This window comes from Ascaphus truei, chromosome 14 (assembly GCF_040206685.1).
Source record: "Ascaphus truei isolate aAscTru1 chromosome 14, aAscTru1.hap1, whole genome shotgun sequence".
Taxonomy (NCBI): domain Eukaryota; kingdom Metazoa; phylum Chordata; class Amphibia; order Anura; family Ascaphidae; genus Ascaphus; species Ascaphus truei.
In genome coordinates this window covers 38075900-38099734 of record NC_134496.1, presented here as the reverse complement: position 1 = coordinate 38099734, position 23835 = coordinate 38075900, and the positions used below count along the sequence as shown (strand labels likewise).

Genomic DNA, 23835 nt, shown 5'->3' with positions numbered 1-23835 from the left:
CCCAAACCACATTATCTCTGTCCACTCGCCAATCAATGCCACCACTAGGCAATTACTGTACCTACGGAGACCCATCTGGCAAGGATACCCCGCACTTACCCACCAATCAGCGAGCATGACAGAGGCAACATACTCATACAACATACCCCAACTCATATTCTCTGAGAAAAACACTTTTTTTTTCTTTTCTTATTATCATTTTTTTAAAATATATCAGACATCACATACAAGTACAAAGTCAAACAGAAACCGGCAAAGGGGAAGGGTGGGCGGGAAACTGTTTGCAGAAGATGTGCGGAATGCCTGTTCCCACCCCTGTACTTCCCTGCAGGTCACACCTGTCACCGCCACATCATGACCCTCCCCATTGCTTAAGGATATAAATTGATGGGGTGGGGGCCGGGTACCTCCCCCTAGAAGCCATGCCACCCTTCATTCAAAGGCTCAGGGCTATGTTATTCTCTTTTTTGTGTATCGTAACAAGTGCCTGAGCTAAAGTGACAACATACTGCCTATCCTACAGATCTTTACACAATGTAAGGAACTTGATTAACAAGTTTCTTACATTTGATGTACAGTAGACCCTACAATATTGATTTTGATTTGATTTCTAGTTTCTTGAATTCTCAGTCTTGCTATAAAAAACATTTGCTAACTTTTCTCAAACAAAATGGATCAATCGTGTATGATTTGGAAACTTGGGCAAACATGTTGCTCATCTCTGCTCACTATTCAAGAAATAAAGATTTGTCATAGGGATTATATATCCCTAAACACCCCCAATGTTCTGCCCATGTCATCTGCCTTTCCTCCCACCTTATTTCCTCCTCTCACTCCCGCCTTCAAGACTTCTCCTGTGCTGCTCACTCTCTCTGGAATTCCCTACCACGCACCATCAGACACTCCCCCAGATTTTAGACATTTTAAAACTCTGTGACAACTCACCTTTTCAAAGAAGCCTATCTTGAATACATCTAAAATCCCACTCCCTCCAACCCCAGTTGGGATCAACTTTGCAGCTTGACCATCTCCCGCTATGTAACATCCCCACCCTCAAACCTTAATGGGATCAGCTTGCTAACACCAAGCACACCATGGGACCCCCGCGCTGACCCCCTCCATCTCCAGGTTACACGCATACCCTTCTGTTGGAGGCGATGACAACCCCAGTAAGAGCTAGGCCATGACAGGAGGAAAGCATCCTCCCAGACCATCTACCCCCGCCCGCTGCCAGAAGCACACCCGCTCTAGCACCCAGGACTCTACAGCTCCCAGACATCATGCAGAACGACCTGCCCAGAGCGTCCGGGAGAAATACAGGATCAGATGTGGTGGTCTACCTCAGAAATATACCCAGTTCATCTTTAAACAAAACATCAGTTTTGAGATGTACAGCGAGTGGACAAAAAATGTAAATTATGAAGGCAATAAATACAAGAAGGGGCTTCCTGCAAATTTAAGGAGAACAATTTTGGACAAAGTGAAGCGCTATTTTAGTGTTACCAGTCTTCTTGCGAGAACCGTGTGAGACAGCATCAATGGCCTTTTGAGGCATACAAGGGCTCTTCCCTGGAGGTGCATCAACTTGTTTGACGACTACACATTATAAATGTATTTACAAATAAAGATGCGCCGCCAATGTTTTAAATCTAAAAAAAAAATGTTGATTGTTTTAAATTATTTCATTGTTTAATGCTTATTTTCTAATTTGTAAGTCTGGAGTTGGGCGACGACAACATGCCAAGAGCGTCTGAATCAAGGTAAGTAAGGTTTACAGAGGCCCTGCAGCTCCCCCGCCATTAATTTAAATGTATTCGGGAAGTGTGCGGGGCCTCTGTAAACCCTGCGCCCCCCGCAGTGAATCTCGTGCCCGCCACTTTGCACACCACTGGTATACAGTATAAACATCTTGCAAATAAGGTGCATTTACTGTTTAGATATACTTACAGTAGCACTATACTGTACATACTGTAAAATAAACTTGTAAAGGCATTTAAATATATATAAATATCTCACATACTGTATATATAAATCTTGAAATTAAGTTGCTTTTAGTGCTTAAATAAACTTACAGTTGTACTATAAATAAAGTACTGATGTCATTTAAATATACTGTTTTGAATATATCTTTGACATACACTATAAAAATCTTTAAAATATGTTGCATTTACTGTTTACATACATATACAGCACAGTGAGGAAATGTACTGTATCTTACTGTACAGTAATTTAATTCTGGACAAGGTTACATAATGACATGCATGCGCAGAAATGTGATGACACGCATATGCGTTTCAACAAGGTTCCATTTTGACATACACGCATGCACGGAATATACATTTTACATTCGGAAGAAGAGGCGACATTATATTTTTGTATTATTTATTTTAACTTTATTATCCTGTACAAATAAAACATTTAATTCATTAAAAATACTTTTTGTTGTGTGTGTTCATATTTATAATCTTCAAATTACAATTACACACACTTCAAGTACTGTACGGGAATAAAAGACAGGTTGCATTGTATTAGATTTTTAAGACAACAACTCGCGATCGCCCACTTGAGTTTCTCGACGGAATTGCAGACAATGCTAAAATCCAATTTTCTGCACTCGATTAAAACACTAGTAAACTCGCGTCTTAACGTGTGAACATTTCAAGAAATCACGCACCAAGACCGGGTGCACCAAGGAATTCAACCCGTAAAATGATCGGGTAACGGCCGCTGCATCTGTAGCAATAATGTTTACACAGAAAGTAGACGAAGAAAGAAAGAGAGGCAGTCAGGTGTCACGTGAGGAGAAAGTAAGCATGCTGGAGAAAGAAAGAGGTGGAAATAATTGGGAACATCATAAGGTATTAAAGGAAAGTGATGGGAGGGAGAGAGATGAGGGGTGGGGGGGGGGGAAGAGAAGGTGGTAGGTGGTAAGAGAAGGAAGAGAGGGATGAGGTTGGTTTCTTAGAATTCTCATGCTTTCAATTAGTATATAATATATACTAATTGAAAGCACGAGGATTATATATATATATATATATATATATATATATATATATATATATATATATACATACATATATATGTAGCCCAGTGCCCCTGGCTATATATTTCCTATCCCTATCATTGTAAGTCCTGGTAAGGCGCAGATAGTGTTAGGGTTAAATCCCTCTCACATAGACCAGCATGTGAATTCTCTTAGCCTATATATAGTTCATTTGTTGTAGTTTCCAGGTGCAGTCTGGAAACCATTGGAGCATGTGACAAAGGGGAAGGTCTCACTGGAGGAGTGCTGCCCAGTTACAAGAGCCTAAGAGTGGGACCCTCCCCCGGTATAAAAGATGGCTCCCTATCAAATTGAGTTTTTTCCAGTTAGCCTGCTCCTTAGGGAGTGGGTAATGTTTCTACCTTACCCCATCAGGTGGTAGGGGGGTTGAGACTAGCCCAGGGCCCTCAAGCTCCCGGGGGCCTTTTCAAGAATTGATCAGCATGCAAGCTGCGAGGGAATTATTCTATGACTAATGCAGTGTGACAAGTACCTCTCTTGCAGGAGAAGGAAGGATCAGAACTGGCCGGCCAATAAATGGTTGAACTGTTTCCTTGCCTGGATGTGAGTTTATGGAAAGGTTCCTGTAGGGAATGCTCCCTGCCTATGGCAAAGCCCTGCAGGATGGAGGCACTGCACAAATGAAACGAAAGCCTGTCCTGTTGCTTACTCCCTCTACCATCTGCGGAGACTCAGACCTCCTGAGAGCCTACAGGTGGGCTACAGTACACAGCACCACAACAACATCCTGTAACTACAGATCTCCCTTAGCGGGGGATAAGGGTAATACATACTATATATATAATTACAGTGTGAAGGGGCACACACTTACAGTAATTTAGTATGTTAGACTACTGGAGAGGGTGCTGCTAGCAGAGTACCTATGATGTACTGCAGAAAAAGATTGGCACACCATAAATATGCAAAAAAAAGTCCTTTTTAGGCCAATAAAATATATTTTTTTGCATATTTATAGTGTCTATCCCTTAGTTATTTTTTTTATAGTATATATATATATGAAAAAGAAAGAAAGAACAGGCGCTCACCTAGTGCATTAACATAATAAAAATTGTATTCAATGAACATAAAATCGAACAAATGCCCACTCACAAAAGTACTGCAATAAAAAGCATGTATGAGATTGGCTCTCATGTGCCAACAACACGGTCCTCTCAGTCCGGCTCGAGGCAGCGGCGTCCTCACGTGACCCTCTTTCACCCTCCTCCAAGGGCGTGGTTTGATTGTTGCCGCCATTTGCTCATGAACTTTGCCGCTATCAGACGTGAGGATTAAGCTCCTGTGTGTCTCACACGGCCCCGACATCAGCACAGAGGATTTCCAAACATTGGTTTCCGGAGGGACCCCTCTCGCCGAGCACTGAATAGGAGTAATTCCATTTCCGGCTATACTAATGAGGTCGTGAATCTCACTATATCAGGGTCTCTCTCTTCAGTCACTTGCTCCGAATTCAGTCATGCATGCGCTAGCTCACTAAGAAAGACTCTGACACAAAGTTCAGCTTCAATCTCAGTACATGCGTCATCCCAGGGGTAACACAGGAACTGCTGCTTTATTATTCAGCTCACAAAGTTTATGTAGCATAGCAATGGGGCGAGCCAAGGGTTGGGCTTAAGCTGCTTATATCTTGATCCGGGACACTCTTTCATCTCTCATTGGTGTACATTCCTTCATGCATGGGTGCGTGATCAGCTCGTGAGTCAGCTCGTGCTGATAAGCCAGTTGTTTGTACATTCTTCATCAGCCGGATGTCTCCATTACAGGATAATCTCAGGGTGTGTTCCCGGATACAGGCACCATCTTTACTGTACAATATCTGTTTGCATTGCTGAGTTGGATAACTTTCGGAATAATGGATAAACATATATTCACATAATATTTTCTACCCTCACAATCCCCCCTTGAATTTATGTTTATTCGTTCACTCCCTAGGGGATACAAGCTGTCCTACGATGTGGGGAATGGGTAAAGGACTTCTTCACTTGACTACTGGCACAATACATCCCTAACAGATGTTCATACCTTCCATCAAGACTGTCAACATCGTAGGAGTCTCTCTCCCCAGATACCTTGAACCTCACAATAGAGAATTACGCATAATATATTTCGGGGGGCTTCGGATAGGCATATCCGACTTAGCTTTAGTTTGCAAAAATGATTCCAGTTCACTTCCTGTATTCATCATTGTTTCTGCTCCGACCACTTTATACATTAGTTTCCGATAAAGAGGGATGACACAGCAAAGCACAAGGATAGCAAAGACAAATAAACATAACAAAATCAATCCAATAGTCGTGAGAATTGACTTCCAGCCTCCAGTCCAATCTGCCAGCCAGCTGGAAGGAGGGTCACGTGAGGACGCCGCTGCCTCGAGCTGGACTGAGAGGACCGTGTTGTTGGCACATGAGAGCCAATCTCATACATGCTTTTTATTGCAGTACTTTTGTGAGTGGGCATTTGTTCGATTTTATGTTCATTGAATACAATTTTTATTATGTTAATGCACTAGGTGAGCGCCTGTTTTTTCTTTCTTTTTCACAGATTTGGTCAGGGATTGGTGATCCCTTTGAAACGGGCTGCAGTAACCTGGATGCTATTGGCATTGGAACAGGACTTTGTTTTTCAAGGGTTTTTTCTTCACTTTATTAAAAAAATTTTTTAAATAATATATTTTTTATTATTATTTTTTAATATATATTTTTATTAAACATACATTATATTCATAAATTCATAAGTATTCACAGTGTTGATACAAACATTTTGAATCAATTTATTTAATTTTTTGATATTACATAGTCTTTATCATTGTGTATTAGTTAATATCATACCGCCCCACTAAACGCACTCATGGTTAGCTTTATTAGTTCTTCAATGTATTAGCTTTGGTCAGGGTATAATAGAGGCGCTACTTCACTTTTGTTTGTTTTTGTTATATATATATATATATATATATATATATATATATATATATATAAATAAAATTATATATTTATATAAACATACTGTATAGTATTTGCTACAAATTTAGCCACTACAGTATTTTAACATATTAATTTTATGTGTTTCATTTTCTCCGCATGTATTTTTTGTCATTTTTCTCAGGTTTTAATATTATAATATAACATTTTGGAGCAAATATACACATGAGAAGACCAAAACTAGAAGACAATATTGCAAACATTTCAACAGCCTCCAAATATTTGCCAGGAGAGCTCAGATAGGCCGGAATAAATCCTATCCAAACTGCAGAGAAAATGGCCATGCTAAACGTTATGAGTTTAGCTTCATTGAAACGAGACGGTAGATTCTGAGCACAGAAAGCAAGAATAAAACATATGCACACAAGAATCCCAATGTAACCTAGGACAAGAGAGAAGGCCAATACTGAGCCAGCATCACATTGTAAAACGATTGTAGAAGTATCATAGGTGATTCGCTTTACAGGCCAAGGAGGAGATACGATATTCCATGTTGCACAGATAATAATCTGAAACGTAATGCACAGGCAAATTAGAGCTTTTTGCTTCGAAGGGCTAAAAAATGAAGCCACATTCCTGCCAGGAAGTTGAACATTAAATGCTATTAGTACTACAATAGTTTTACCCAAAATACAAGACATGCAGAGGGCGAAGGTGATCCCAAATCCTGTGTGTCTCAGCACACAGGACAGAGACGTTGGTTGGCCTAAAAAAGTAATTGAGGAAAGAAAACAGAGTGCGATAGAGACCAATATACAAAAACTGAGGTCAGAATTGTTTGCCTTTACAATGGGACTGTGTCTGTGATATGCAAATACTGTAACAACTAATACTGTCAGACAAATTCCAAGCAATGCTCCTCCAAGTAATATAGACCCCAATGTTTCTTTAAAGGAAATATATTCCAGTTCCTTGGACACACATCGGTCACTCATTTTGTTGGACCAGTACTCAAGTGGACATCTTATACAATCCAGTGAATCTGCAAACAATAACAAATACATGGCTTGGTTAGATTTAGAAAGGATAAATGGAAGAAATAAAGAAAAAACGGAAGAAAAAATAATACCAAAATGTACCTAATATATTTCAAACAGGTCAATTTGCTCTAAATGCACAATTATTATCAATTGCAAAACCCTGGCTGAAATGTTTAGAACAGGTTTCACCGGAACATTGTGCAACGTTTTGTGTCTCTATACACAAAATAAATGGTCTCCACAGAGCTTCACAGATTTGATGTGTGCGATCCTCCTTATTCCGATTGAAATATATATTTATTTATGTATTTATTTATAAAATATTTTACCAGGAAGTAATACATTGAGAGTTACCTCTCGTTATCAAGTATGTCCTGGGCACAGAGTAAAACAAATAATACATGGTTACAAGTACAGTTACATAAATGAACAAGGTATACATTATATACAAGACATTGCGTGCACAGTTAAAGTTAATATATATTATGAGCGTATGAAACAGTTACAGACCAGATTAAAGTGTGAGACAGCCTTAGATTTGAAAGAACTTAAGCTGGTGGTGGATATGAGAGTCTCTGGTAGGTTGTTCTAGTTTTGGGGTGCACGGAAGGAGAAGGAGGAACGTCCGGATACTTTGTTGAGTCTTGGGACCATGAATAGTCTTTTGGAGTCTGATCTCAGGTGATAGGTGCTGCATGTGGTAGGGGTGAGAAGCTTCTTCAGGTAGCTGGGTAGCTTGCCCAGAAAGTATTTGAGGGTGAGACAGGAAAGGTGAACTTTGCGCCTAGACTCTAGTGATGACCAATCTAGTTCTTTGAGCATTTCGCAGTGATGTGTGTTGTAGTTGCATTGGAGAACAAAACGACAAATTGAATTGTAGAGGGTGTCAAGTTTGCTAAGGTGTGTTTGAGGAGCCGAGCCATATACTATGTCTCCATAGTCAATAATTGGCATTAGCATCTGCTGTGCAATACGCTTTCTGACCAGGAGACTTAGGGAGGATTTGTTGCTGTAAAGTACCCCTAGTTTGGCATAGGTCTTGGTTGTCAGGGTATCAATGTGCATCCCGAATGTTAAGTGGGAGTCAAACCATAAGCCCAGGTATTTAAAACTTGTGACAGGTGTTAGGGTAGTGTTAGCGTTGGTTCTAATCTGGAGCTCAGTCACTGGAAGCTTTACAAATTTAGTCTTGGTCCCAAATACCATTGTTACAGTCTTGTCAGTGTTTAAAAACAGTTTGTTTTGGGAAATCCATTTTTCGAGTCTCAAAAAGTCAGACTGAAGTATGTGTTGAAGGTCAGAGAGGCTATGGCTGTGTGCATACAGGATTGTGTCATCTGCATACATGTGTATTGAGGCTTCCTTACAAGCTGTGGGAAGATCATTAATGAACACTGAGAAGAGTAGGGGCCCCAGAACAGAGCCTTGCGGGACACCACAGGTGATATTAAAGGGGGTTGGAGTTAGAGCCTGAGATGGACACATGTTGGGATCTTCCTGATAGGTAGGACTGAAACCAGTTTAAAGCATGTTTCCCTATTCCAGAGCTCTGGAGTTTGTTAAGCAGGATAACATGATCAACTGTGTCAAAAGCCTTTGCAAAATCTAGGAATACTGCACCAGTGAGTTGTCCCCGTTCCATTCCACACTAGATTTCATTGCAAACTTTTAGCAGGGTAGTTACGGTGGAGTGTTTGGGACGAAACCCAGACTGGAATTGGCTAGGGAAATTTGTCTTGGTGTAATTGGGAGTGGACACATTTTTCCATAACTTTGGATAGAATTGGGAGAAGTGAGATTGGCCTGTAGATTGAGACAGTGTTTTTGTCCCCACTTTTGAAGATTGAGACAACTCTGGCAGTTTTCCAGGTCTTAGGGATATGGCCTGCAGACAGGATAGAGTTGACTATGGACGCAATTGGTTTGACAATGGCTGGGGCACCAAGTCGTAGGAACCTAGATTGTAATAAGTCGGGTCCACATTGGCTGCTTAGTTTTAGTTTGAGGAGCGCTTGTGTAATCTCCTCTTCAGATACTGGGCTAAATTGAAAATTGTGGGCAGTGTTGGGAGGGGGTGGGACTGTAGGGATACTCCCAGAATGAGATTCATGTTTGGGGTTTGTGCTGCGTTTCGCTAATAAGTTAGTGGCACACCCCACAAAGTAATCATTGAATGCATTTGCAATGTCAGTGGGGTTTGTCAGAGTAATATCCCCCTTAGTGATATTACTTGGTTGTTGATGGTTAGGAGGCTGGAATATATTGTTGATAACCTTCCAGAAGGTTATCAACAATATATTCCAGCCTCCTAACCATCAACAACCAAGTAATATATGCAGTATGTACTGTGACAGAGAAGGGTGTGCCTGTCTGAGACGCATACTGTAAACAACTCTATTTCTCTACAAACTAAAGAGCAGAGTAAGAAAACAAATGCCATGGGGGGCTATACGAGTTAAGTCTGCTGCACTTGATTTGCTCCAGTTTTCCACCCAGGGGTCTTTAGTTCATGATCCACTAAATATCTGGTCTTATTTTTCCAGGAGAAGCTGCATATTACATCAATCTTTATTTTATTTACTGTTAGTTGAATAGTATCTATGAATGCCTCCTTCCTACTGTACTTGGGCTACCTAAAGAAGGGCAAAGACATGTTCAGTAACATGAATGTAACCCACGTGCTCATACGTCTTATCCTGTGATGTTCACATTAGCTCACTGAGCTTTTGTTCAGTTTTACAGTATACAAATTCTGATTGAACTTGTTACAATGAAATATTGTCTGTATCAGATGGTGCTGTAGCATACAAAACAGGATATTATGAATGTCGTGGACACCAACAGATATGAATTTGTCACATGTTTCACTAACTGCTAAAAAGATTACACTCTCTAATTGTACTGCAATTAAGCTTCCTTTGGAAAGTGTATTAAATTCAGTGTAATGGGACTAAAGGAACATAGCAAAAAAATTTCTTTAAATACATACACTTTAAATACGTACGTACACTGGTTTGCATTAAAACCAGTCTGTCGTATTCTATTCTAAATAAAGCGTAACCCTTTTGATAGAAGATTGGCACTAGGTTTTAACCCTTTCACATTGCTGGCCTCTCTGGCAGCAAATATGGTAATGGCACGCTAATATTTGAAATTAAATGGCAACACATTTAGTGAGTCATTTTATTTCGGCCATTAATGTTTTTGTGTCATTGAAGTCTATGGGGATTTTTAGCCCAAAATGACCGAAACGGCATCTTCAGCAGATATAGAATAGATAACTCACTTGTCTGATTGCTGATCTCGCCATTGTCACATGATATGCAATCAAAGCAGCAAGGATGCATCCCTGCTTGGACTGCTTTTCTGCTCCCTGGAGGGCAGTCTTTGCTGCACACTGATATTGGTACCTGTAGAAGAGGATTTCCGTCTATTACTGGCAAATTGAGTTAGTTATATTTAAGTGAATGTCTTGTTTGCATGTTTGTGTGCTTTGTCTACTTTAGATAGTAAGTACAAAAAAAGAAAGAAACACACAGAATCCCCTTTTTCAGAATCTTGAAACTTCATACAGTGTTTATACTGCAGATAGAAATATTCTGTGTACATATAAATTAGCCTAATAAGGGAATTATTCATAAACCCACAGCTGCTATATATAGTGATTAGGCAAATATTTTAATACACTTACTAGTCACTTTGGGGTCTACTTATCAAAGTGTCTTGACTGCAGAACGGGTACGCAAAACTGCACCATGTTTATAAAATGAAATGAATTCCATAGAATGGGATTTTTCCCTTTAACAAACCTAGGGCAAGTTTCTTCACTGGTTTCTTTGGTTTTGTAGCATGAATACCAGAAATAACTATTATGGTTACTTACAATAAGTATGCCAATTGGGGCAATTGTTAGCAACCATAAACAAAAAGTGCCACCCAAGTAATGATAAGTTAAACAATATATCTTAATCACTGCCATGTTCAATGATACAGTAGGTTTTAAGAATCCCTATAGACTCGAGCTAAAGTGTCATGAACTACTTATATATCAAGTTATAATTTGTACTGTAGCATGAAGAAAACATACTTCTTTTTGGGTTCCTTGCCACATAATTACATCTTCATTCACCCTGAGGTTTCCATCTTCATTGAATTCTCCCACAGGGACAAATACAACGGATCCATCATTTCTCTTCTGCCAGTTCACAAGGTCATAAGATGGGTAGGGATCTCCATTTTGGTCAAAGTTTACTTTGTCACCAGCACTTGTGGTGAAATTAACACGTTTCAGGTATTTCAACAGCTAAGTATTTCAAGAAAAACAGCTATTACGAATAAATGATATGTTTTACCCAACACAGACGCATTCTAACATAGAAATTATTGTGTTGTACTTTATCTGTGTTTTTATATATATAGTGTCACTCAGTGAAAGTAGTGCTCTATAGAGTTATTATAAAAGAATGATATAGTTAGGGATTAGTGAATGATATATAAGACTGAACATTGGATAGAAGGACTTCCTGCCCCATAGAGCCCAGGAGCCTACAGTATGTAAAAAGGCAATTTTGGTGCACAACTGTGTCATTGTCATCCTGCTCCTATGTATCAAAGTATTTAAGGAGATGTATCACATTCTTGCATCAATCTTTTCACCTTTTATTTCCTCCCCAAAAGTCCTCCATATCTGAAGTGGTGGAAGTCTACAATTCTGCATCAGCTGTAAGAAATAGTTCTTACATTTGTTGCAGCTATGCCCAAAGAAAACGCAGCAGTGAGTCAAAACACACATAAACTCCTACAATCTAACGGGTGCATGGAGAAACATACACATACAAAAAGAATACATACAGTAGAAGTGAACATTGTGTAGAGCTAGGAGAGTCTGTAGGTATCATTCATGTCATGTACAGTACTGTAAGGGAAAGCCTCATTGTAAAGGTGGCTTTTCAGGTGAGTCTCTTCACCAGAGCGATTATAGTCTAAGCGGTATGTTGGGATGTATATAAAGACAGCAAGATAGAAGTGCCTGGGCAAGAGTATTGTTTAATGCTTTTTTTGGGTGTGAGAATAAATAGTCATGAGTCCAGGCTACTGAAATGCTTCAATCAAAATGTGGGGGTGTTTGGCATATTGTATATGCAAGAGAGAGTGGACGAGGTGAAAAGGGTGGAAAAGAGACGTGAGATTATGAGCTAAGCGTAGGTGATGAGCAGGGGTATAGCAAGAAATCAAAGCTGAGATGGGGTGGGAGGCAGTAGAGTCTACAACTTTGAAGGTTGATGATCCACAACTCTCATGTACTAATATATTTTACAGGGATATCTACAAATCAGGTTTCTGTTAATTAATATTTTACCTTCCAAGTATCCAAATTAATGTGTGTTCCATTGACAAAAGGACCATTGCTTTCTTCCAGTGCCAACATATTATGCAAAGCGTGAGCAACGGCATAAACTCCTTTATACACATTGTATGAAATCCTTGGGTTTTTCACATCCAGAAATATGTTGTCCCTTGAATTTAAATCTTCCAGCCCAGAGCAAATCGGTTTGCTCACATTAGTTACATTCGCAACACTCCCCAGTGAGCAGTTAAAAATGTTTTCCCACAACTCAACAACGAGGGGGTTGTTTTTGTGCTGGGATGGGTGGACTTTGAGAAGAAAACTTTTCAACCCAGTAATGTCTGCTCTGCGAATGGCAAACCCTAAGGTGCCAACAAAATATGTGTGCGAATTATCATTAGACAACAGGCTGGATGTAGACCAGGCTTCACTTGCTACCCATTGAATTCCAGTTATATTTTGATAAACTACTTCTTGGAAGACAATTTGCACTAGATAGTCACTAGTAAACATCAAGACAACTTTTACCTTGTAAACTGAGATACTGTTTACAATCTGTGAGATCTTTCTAGGAGTAGGAACTGTAGGAATAATTTCAGTGAAAGCCACACATGTGCCCAGTCTTTTAGCTTCATCTTTAAATATGCTGGCAGCATTTTGTCCATAATCAGTATCTTCAGCTATAAAGCCAATCCATGTCCATTTGAAATGATTAACCAGCTGTGCTAATGCTCGGGACTGGAACAGATCACTTGGGATGGTGCGAAGAAATGTTGGATACTTCTGTTTATTGCTTAAACAGGCACATGTGGAGAAGTAACTGATCTATAGGAGGAAAACGGGTTCAAAGTGACAAAAAGCAAAACTACTAATGAATAAAGAACAACTTGGTAGATAGACTTGTATATTTTTTTAACATGACAAAAAAAAGAAGATATTGTTTTGTTAACTTTTATTTGACCACTGAATACTTTTAAGTGAAGAAGATATATATATATATATATATATATATATATATATATATATATATATATATATATATATATATATATATATATATATAGTAACACCGCCGGAGAAGAGAACAGTGTATCTCGACATCTTGCACAAATAAAAGCATTTCATTAACTACGGAACGGTATCGTCTATTCGTTTTTTAACATTTATATATATACTAGCTGAGAGACCCGGCGTTGCCCGGGATGTAATGTTCCCGTTCCTCTCTCTCCTCCCCCCTCTCTCTGTTTGTCCCCCATTCACATCAATCCAGTCCCCCCCCTCCCTCCCTCCTTTACAGCTTCATGTAGCGTGTGTGCGTCAGTCACTGTGTGTTTGCTCGCGCGTCAGTGAGTCTGAGGCAGAAACACAAACACACACAGACTGACTGACGCACACACAGTCAGTGTGTGCCTCAGTCAGTGTGTGCGTGCGTCAGTCAGGGTTTGTGTGCGCGTCAGTCAGTGTGTGCGTGCGTGCGGCAGTCAGTCAGTGTGTGCGCGCGGGGCGTCAAAGGCAGGGGGGGGCGTCAAAGGGAGGGGGGGGGCGTCAAAGGGAGGGGGGGGCGTCAAAGGGAGGGGGGGGGGGCGTCAAAGGGAGGGGGGGGGCGTCAAAGGGAGGGGGGGGCGTCAAAGGGAGGGGGGGGGCGTCAAAGGGAGGGGGGGGGGGGTGTCAAAGGGAGGGGGGGGGCGTCAAAGGGAGGGGGGGGCGTCAAAGGGAGGGGGGGGGCGCCTCAAAGGCATGGATTCCTCCCCCTGCATTTCCTGCAGTGGACAGGAGGGGGGGGCAGTGGACAGGAGGGGGGGGGGCAGTGGACAGGAGGGGGGGGGCAGTGGACAGGAGGGGGGGGGCAGTGGACAGGAGGGGGGGGGCAGTGGACAGGAGGGGGGGGGCAGTGGACAGGAGGGGGGGGGGCAGTGGACAGGAGGGGGGGCAGTGGACAGGAGGGGGCAGTGGACAGGAGGGGGGGGGGCAGTGGACAGGAGGGAGGGGGCAGTGGACAGGAGGGGGGGGGCAGTGGACAGGAGGGGGGGGGGCAGTGGACAGGAGGGAGGGGGCAGTGGACAGGAGGGGGGGGGCAGTGGACAGGAGGGGGGGGCAGTGGACAGGAGGGGGGGGCAGTGGACAGGAGGGGGGGGCAGTGGACAGGAGGGGGGGGCAGTGGACAGGAGGGGGGGGGCAGTGGACAGGAGGGGGGGGCAGTGGACAGGAGGGGGGGGCAGTGGACAGGAGGGGGGGGCAGTGGACAGGAGGGGGGGGCAGTGGACAGGAGGGGGGCAGTGGACAGTGACACACACACACACACACACACACACACACACACACACACACACACACACACACACACACACACACACACACACACACACACCTCAGTTGATGCGCCCTTTCTCAGTTCCGTTTGGCGCCGGAGGTGGGGAGCGACACCTACCTGTACTTCCGGCCGCCGCCACCGTCTGACTCGGCGCCGCGAGGGAGGAAGGGGGTCCGCCATCTTATGCGCCGCGTGGCAGCTGCGGGAAGCGAGGTGATTTGGAGCGGGGAGAGGTGATTTGGAGAGGTGAGGGGGGAGAGGTGATGCCGCTGGGGAGGGGGAAAGGTGATTTGGAGCGGGGAGGGGGAAAGGTGATTTGGAGCGGGGAGGGGGAGAGGTGATGCCGCTGGGGAGGGGGAGAGGTGATGCCGCTGGGGAGGGGGAAGAGGTGATGCCGCTGGGGAGCGGGGAGAGGTGATTTGGAGCGGGGAGAGGTGATTTGGAGCGGGGAGAGGTGATTTGGAGCGGGGAGAGGTGATTTGGAGCGGTGAGGGGGGAGAGGTGATGCCGCTGGGGAGGGGGGAGAGGTGATTTGGGGAGGGGGAGAGGTGATGCCGCTGGGGAGGGGGGAGAGGTGATTTGGGGAGGGGGAGAGGTGATGCCGCTGGGGAGGGGGGAGAGGTGATTTGGGGAGGGGGGAGAGGTGATTTGGAGCGGGGAGGGGGAGAGGTGATGCCACTGGGGAGGGGGGAGAGGTGATTTGGAGCGGGGAGAGAGGTGTGTGTGTGTGTGTGTGTTTTATTTATTTTTTTGGACCTTTGGCCCGTCACTCCGCCTCAGGCCAATGAGAGGTGGGGGGGGCGGGCCAAGGGGGTGGTGTGAGTGTGTGAGGCCAATGAGAGGTGTGCGGGGGCGGGCGGGCCAAGGGACCAATGAGATTGCCGCTAGGGACACCGGACATCCAGGCAGGCAAACATACAGTGCTTTCACTAATATAGTATAAGATATATATATATATATATATATATATATATATATATATATATATATATATATATATATATATATATATATATATATATATATATATATATATATATATATATCACACACACAAGTCTCACACACACGACAGTTGTTGAGAAAGATGAACACTACATACAGGAAAACAAGAAAATGCAGACGATACTAATATTACTTACAGGAAAATGCAATGTTATCATTTATTTATTGGTTGGTTTCTGACCTCAATCTTTACATAACCCTGCACTCTGCCCATAAAGTATCAGATCATGTACATATACTTACCGGTATCAAGAAATTATTATATATCAAATATATATATACACATACACACCGGTACCCTGGTTACTAACTATAACAACGCAGGAACTTTGGTCCCTCTTAGTCCATATACTGGCGGTTTCATTATATCGTACAGTTCTCCAGGTTGTTTCAGCTTTATATCTAGGGACTTTTATTAAGTTGTATCTTGGTTTCTAGATTTCCCTGCCATTTTGGAAGGATTGTTTTCTTTGCTTTCTCAATAATATTGGTGAAGAAATCAAGCTTCTCAGGATGCATATCAAACGTTGGCTTTTATTTCTGCGTGTGGCTTCATTAAGGATAAGATGCCTGTTATTAAGCTTGTTACATTTGATGCAGATGTACCAGTTAGGGGTTTTTTTTACAAGAAAACTGGAGGTAAAATATATCTTAGACCACACCTCTTTACTGAAGCATTTGCGTAGCTCCCTTTGCTGATACTATACATCTCATATGCATTTACCATGACCCCTTGAATACACATTAACCCTAACAACCTGCTACTGTCTCTGTACTGTCGCGGCCGAGTTTATTCTAACGGAGACAGTAGCGCGGTTTGCGGCTCTAGCCGCATTAGAATAAAACGTGTCGCCACTGTATGTTCTACCTAATTAAAACGTAGATTGTAAGCTCTTTGGGACAGGGACTCATTTTCGTAATGTCTACTTTTATATATGAAGTGTTTATGCCTATTATGTCTCCTTTTTTTTTTATGTCAAGCACATTATTGCTGTGAAGAGCTATGTACATGGAGGATGCTTTACAAATAAAGATATACTGTACATACTGTACATACATACATACTTGCAGTGCTAATGTACATTGTACTATCTGCTTTTATTGAACAATGCTCCCAGTGCAAATGTAAACATGCCCTCTATAATAAAAAAAATAACAAATACATAGATTAAAAAAAAGATTAAAATGTAATTGAATTATACCATTGGGATGTTAAAAACCCCCATCAGTGTTGCCACAGCAATGGATTGGGTGGACATTGAATCTCCAATAATTACTGGTACTAAGGGAAGCTGCTCACAATCATAAACCCTCTTTCCAGTCCCAGTTGTCATTGATATTGCTGCCCGTACTGACTGGGAGATCGCATTACAGCCATCGTAGATTCTGTATCCCAACGTCACATTAGGAAGAAGTTTGGTGTTTCTGTTTATTTCTTCAATGGCAAAAATCATTGTTTGTGAAAAACGGAAATTTCTTAAACTGAAACTGAAAGGAAGGCAGGGTCAGAATAATGTAGTATGTTGCGGTTCCTATCCCATATAAGTTATTTTCCTAAACTTTCAAATATGTAGTAGTTACACAAACATATTTGTGTCATCATAGTGAGAAAACTATCCTGACGTCTGTATTGTGTATGTACAGTATTTGGGATAGGGGGTGCGTGTTTTTATTTATTTTTTGCTTTATTTTGGCGTGTTTTTTTGTATGTATTTGGGGGATGGGGGGAGTTTGTATATATTTGAGGGATGGAGTTTTTTTTAATGTATTTGGGGGTGTTTTTTTGTATGTATTTGGGTGTTTGGGGGGTTGTATGTATTTGGGGAGTTTGAATTTTGTATGTATTGGGGGGTTGTATATATTTGTGGAGTTTGTATGTATTTGGGGGGGGGGGATTGTATGTATTGGGGGGGATTTGTATTTTGTGCAGGGGTAATTATTGTGGGGGGGATTGTGTGTAGCCAGGCTGTGGGGGAGAGAATGAGTGTGAGGAGTGGGGATTGAGGATTGAGCGAGAGTGGGGTTGATGGAGGGGGAGGAGTGAGATTAGATAGGGGGTGAATAAGAGGGGGTGATGGCAGATTGAGTGAGGAAGAGGGGGGTAAGAGTGAGATGGGGGGATAAAAGCCTGGCACTTACCTCATGCATGTTAATGTATCAGGCACTTTCCTGAAAGATATATCTGGCTCTGACACAGCGTAGTGTATAGAAAAGATTCCTCCGATATCCACATCTCCTGTCTTCATGACATCAGGCAGGTCAAATTGTCCTTCCAATTTGCAGATTGGGTGGAACTCTACTTCAGCTCGGGCCCTTAATAGAAAGAGAAATCTCCACCCTAACAGCAACTGGTTTAAGTTCATTCTGGCAAGAGATGCCTATCATGCTATCAAAATCTCTGAAAGGGGAATTGGCTTTTTATGCAAAAACCCTTACTTTTTATTTACATGACTTTACGCCCTGGGAAGTCTTTAATTCCCCTGGAGAATGACTAATGATTTCAATGAACTACATTTCCCATGGATGTTTCAACAATTCAGTTAGACATAAAATTACAGGTGCAAAACTCAAGCAGTGCATTTTATTTTAAGTGGTAGAGGCCAGAATATTTTTTTTTTTGTGCCATGCAATTTTGGTTTACAAAGACTAATTAAATTACGATAGCAATGATCCCACTGGGATTGTGTGTGACAAACTGACTTGGATTGCTGTTAACACAAGATCAATGTGCTGTTGAGGCTATCACCGTTTCCTGAATCTCTTCATAGGGGTCTATGTCATTGCAAATATGAGCACCAGATTTATCAAAGAAAAGGAATATAATTGAAAGCGATTAGTCTTTTCCTTCTTATACATCTGGTGCAATTCTTATGCACTGGTTCTGATCCAGTTTTGAGGCCTGGAGACTCTAGTAAATAACCCCCAAAGTCTTTCTTTTGAAGAAATTAAAATGTATCCTGTAATGCCAGAGACAGGAAAACAAAGGGACTTTCCAAACATGGCACAGAGATGATACATTTTTACTAAAGTCAAAAACAGAACTACATTTATCAAAGGAAATCGGTCAGATTTAAAGCTATTGGATTTTTTAATATATAGTTTCATTATTTTCTTCTGGTGTTGCCCCAATTTTGCAGCAAGAAGACTTTAGTAAATAATTCCCCGGATCTCCAATGAGAATTCCTCCCCTTGGGTCCTAATGACCATGGAGTTATTATTCAGCAGCCCTTAGGCATTGAGTTGTGAAAGTTATTTTGTTTCACATGAATAAGCGAGGGACTAATCAACATTCACTTCAATTTACTGTACAGTGCACAGTTCATTTCCTAGCAGTTAAACACACGTAATCCCGTAAGGATTATTTGCACCTGTGCAGGTTACAATGATGCTCATGTGTTTATAGAATGTTTTGCAGGTGAACTCTCCTTAGACCAAAGATCCCTTTTCAGATGAATAAGTCACATTAGTTTCCAAGAAAACCATGTTCTAGGGTAAATATAAGTTAGTGATATGTGTTAGGAAACAAGGACTTTACCATTAGTTCAAATAATATATAAACCTGGAATTGATTAATTGGAAAGGTAGCCTAAATTAAGATGCTATTGTAAGGACAACACGTGTGTTACATTATATATATATATATATATATATATATATATATATATATATATATATATATATATATATCTCACAGGATGTGTTGGGAATACAAATGTATACATTTTTTCACAAGACACAAATAAGTAAAATGTTCACTTTGAGTATTATTACATCTGCATTGAGGCAGTACTGTAGTTTTATCATTTTGTTTAATCTTCTATCCTGGACTGCTATTGAAATGAAGCAAGGTCACCGCAAATGTTAGCTACTGTACTGTAGTCTCTTAATTCTGTACTCACCATAATTACCTACTTTGTATTGTATGTCTTTATTTATATAGCACCATTAATGTACATAGCACTTCACAGTAGTAATACATGTGGTAATCATATAAAGAACCAATAATATAAATAACAGGTCATGAGAATAAGTGCTTCAGACACAAAAGTAACATTGTGGAAGAGGAGTCCCTGCTCCGAGGAGCTTACAAACTAATTGGTAGGAAGGGAGAACGTACAGAGACAGTAGGAGGGAATTCTGGTAAGTGCGTCTGCAGGGGGCCAAACAATGTATCATGTGTCCAGTATTATCCACAGTGCTATTCATATGCTTCTGTAAGCAAGTGTGTCTTAAGGTGGGTCTTAAAGGTGAATAGAGAGGGTGCTAGTCGGGTATTGAGGGGAAGGGCATTCCAGAGGTGCGGGGCAGTACATGAGAAAGGATTAAGGCGGGAGAGGGCTTTAGATAAAAAGGGGTTAGAGAGAAGACATCCTTGAGAAGAACGCAAGAGTCGGGATGATGAATAGCCAGAAATTAGGGCTGAGATGTAAGGAGGGGCAGAAGAGTGTAAAGCTTTAAAAGTGAGGAGGAGAATTGAGGGTGAGATGCGGGATTTGATCGGAAGCCAGGAGAAGGATTTCAGCAGGGGAGACACGGAGACAGATTTAGGAAAGAGTAGAGCGATTCTGGCAGCAGCGTTTAGGATTGTAGGGGAGACAGGTGAGAAGCAGGAAGGCCAGACAGCAGGAGGTTACAGTAATCGATGGGAGAGAATGAGGGCCTGAGTCAGAGCTTTAGCAGTCGAGCAACAGAGGAGCGGACGTATCTTTGTGATATTGTGGAGGAAAAAGTGACAGGTTTTAGAAACGTTTTGAATGTGAGAGGAGAATGTGAGAGAGGAGTCGAGTGTGACCCCTAAGCAGCGTGCTTGGGCTACGGGGTGTATGATCATACTTCCAACAATAATGTGGAAGGAGGTTGTAGGGCCAGGTTTTGGAGGAAGTATGAGGAGCTCTGTTTTTGCCATGTTAAGTTTAAGGCATCAGAGGGGCATCCAGGATGATATCGCAGAGAAACATTCAAAAACTTTGGTTTGACCAGCAGGTGTAAGGTCGGGGTTGAAAAGTAAATTTGTGTGTCGTCAGCATAGAGCTGATATTTAAACCCATGAGATGTTATTAGGTCACCTAGAGAGAGTGTATACAGAGAAAAGAGAAGAGGTCCCAGGACAGAGCCCTGGGGTACCCCCATAGAGGAGGAAGTGGTGTTAGCAGAAGAGACACTGAAAGTACGATGGGAGATGTAAGAGGAGACCCAGGATAGAGCTTTGCTCCGAATACCAAGAGTTTGGAGAATGTGAAGGAGAAGAGGGTGGTCCACAGTGTCAAATGCTGCAGAGAGGTCGAGTAATATGAGCAGAGTGTAATGACCTCTGTCTTTGGCAGCATGAAGGTCATCAGTTAGTTATTTTAGTGAGGGCTGTTTCAGTGGAGTGAGCAGTGCAGAAGCAAGATTGTAGAAGGTCTAGGAAAGAATAGGTGTTGAGAAAATGGAGCAAGCGAGAGAATACAAGACGTTTAAGGAGGTTAGAGGCAAAAGGCAGGAGAGAGACAGGTCGATAGTTAGAAAGACAGGTAGGGTCAAGCTTGCTGTTTTTGAGTAATGGTATAACTGTTGCATGCTTGAAGGAGGATGGAAAGGTACCAGAGTAGAGGGAGGAGTTAATAATGTGTGTTAGCGTAGGGATTATTGTAGGACCAAGAGGTTTTAGGAGATGGGAGGGAATGGGGTCAAGAGAGCAAGTGGTAGAGGGAGAAGAAAAGATCAACAGTGACACATCCTCCCCTGAGACAGTGGAAAAAAAGTCAAGGAAGGCAGGAGGAGAGTTAGGAAGCGGTGTAGGATGGGAAGAAGAAACAGAGGGGATGTTCTGACGTATGGTTTCCACCTTTTCCTTAAAAATGTCAGCAAAGTCCTGAGGTGAAATGGAGGAAGAAGTGGCAGCTGAGGGTGGTTTGAGTAGAGCATCAAAGACAGAGAAGAGTCGGCATGGTTAGACTTGTTCATATTGATTAGTGAACAAAAGTAGGTTTGTGTAGCTTGAGAGAGTGCAGAGTTGAAACAGGATAGCATAAATTTGTAGTGAAGGAAGTCTGCGAGAGTGTGAGATTTCCTCCAGAGGCGTTCGGAAAAATGAGTGGAGGAACACAGCATGCGTGTGTGGGAATTTAGCTAAGAGAAACATGGCTAACTCCTAAAACCCTCAATGCAACTATCACCATTAAGGGATACTCCATTTCTAGGAAAGATAGGTCAAAGAGGGGAGGAGGTGTGTTACTTTGTATTGAAGACTCCTTACAATTTACGCTGCTAAATTGCCCCCCAAGCCACCCTCTTTTGAAATCCTAGATGGCAAAATGTGCCTCCCCTTTACTAAGCCCATTATTGCTGGTATCTACCGCCCCCCTACACCCCCACTACAGTCCCTGACTGATATCACTCAGTTTCTTGGCTCAATTTCCTCTCTAAAAGTGTGAGCTTAGTTCTTGGGGATTTGAATTTCAATTGGCTTGACCCTAAAAACATCAAAATCCAGACACACCAAGTCACTAAACCTAACCCAACTAATTTCCTAACCCACATGCACAAACCTAAAATCTCACAACCATTCCTTGCTAAAATGGATTCTCTCCTCTAGTCTCAACAGAATCCAATTCTGTGGTATCCTACCTGACATTTCCAGTGACCATGCAATAGTGTACCGTGTAAGGAAAATCAGACCACTCTAATCAAGCCCTAAAGTTCTCCTCACTAGAACATTTAGAAACTTTAACACACAACAGTTTCTGGCTGATCTTACCGAATGCCCTTGGTACAGAATCAACTTAATACCTGACTCCGATTCTATGCTCGATTATTTCCAATCAGAGTTCTTAAAACTCTGTATTACCCATGCTCCACTATGCAGAATAAGGGTCCACCTTCCCTGGGTTACAACCGACCTTATAGCGCTCTACCATTTTAAGGATGCATAGTGGAAAAGCTGCAAAATAACTGGCACTACCAAGGATCTTAATAACTACCGGTACAGATGCCTGTGGAATGCATGCACAAGGCAAACAAGACACACAAAAGCCCAATATTACTCTGAAAATCTTCTCCAGAATACATCAATGTCACGGGAGACCAGGCTATTTACACCTTTTTACTGGGATCTTTCATTGAGCAAAACAAGGTAGAGAAATAAATTGTAATTTATTCGGCATAAATTCGCTTACACACAGGGAAACACAAAATACAGACAAAAATACACATTTACTTTGGGGCTGGGGATGAAAACTAGACTTTCCTACGTGTAGGTAACTCTATGGGAGAGTTTTACCCTGACCGGGACTTAGCCCGGAATCTCCATGAACCCAAATCGGCATAAAATTCCATACACCATCGCTACGTTCTCTTCTGAGACCTTGGTCCCTCCTGACCGTGAGTCAGCCCAAATCTCCTGGAACTCAAAATCGGCATAAAATCCCAGCCGCGACCGCTACGTTCGATTCTGAGAATTTAGGCACAAAATGCTGGGCAGGATTTTCAGGCTTGAAATCGAAGCCGGTTACTTTGCTATTACAAACAAAGCATCTTTGAAAGCCCGCCCGCGTTCTTTCGGCTCTGATTCAAGGGGAACACAAGGGCTCACGGCTTCTCTGCTTCATTCATAAAATTGAATCAGACAGCCAATCAGCGCGTGGGAACTTTCTCAAGCAGCCAATCAGAGCCAAGTGGGGTAGAAATGCCGGGTCAGCGGGAAATTTGAAATAGCCTAGAGACATGCGCAAGCCTGACACATCTCTCCCCCAGCTATCCCAATGCCACTCGCTGGGCAGGCGCCCCTAGGTCTGGCAGAACAAGTGGCTTCCCGGAGGACTGCTATTGATCTCCGGACCTAGTACTCCGCCTTTCCCCGCTGACCAAATGCTGTTCACACTTCTGGGCATCCTCTGGCTGCTTTGAACTCTGATGTACAGCAGACCTTCCCGGCGCCTATGGGTTCGCACGCCTGCCTGTTTGAAAATCGGTTCCGAATGTAAAACGCACTGAAATACATTTTAATAAACACTCGGGGAACCCCTTCAGCTATGTACGACTTTAGGTGAAGGTCTTGGGGGTACAGGGAACAGAAAAAGAAACAAGTTGTCGTTTTATTTCTGCCTGCCTTCTTCCCCACACACTTTCACTCTGACTCAGTTTGGACTCTCAGAGTCCCCCCAACCTTATAT

At 42.2% G+C, this 23835-nt stretch overlaps 1 protein-coding gene across 1 annotated transcript; it reads right to left on the bottom strand.

Moving 5' to 3' along the window:
* Positions 1-6125: 6125 nt before the first annotated feature.
* On the bottom strand, positions 6126-18050 carry LOC142465463 (extracellular calcium-sensing receptor-like). Its single transcript, XM_075569419.1, has 6 exons — positions 17822-18050; positions 16885-17170; positions 12379-13191; positions 11107-11322; positions 10306-10429; positions 6126-7021 (listed from the first exon to the last, which is right to left on the bottom strand). Exons 1-6 carry the CDS (start codon positions 18043-18045, stop codon positions 6126-6128), a joined length of 2559 nt encoding a protein of 852 aa, XP_075425534.1. The 5' UTR covers positions 18046-18050.
* Positions 18051-23835: the final 5785 nt, after the last annotated feature.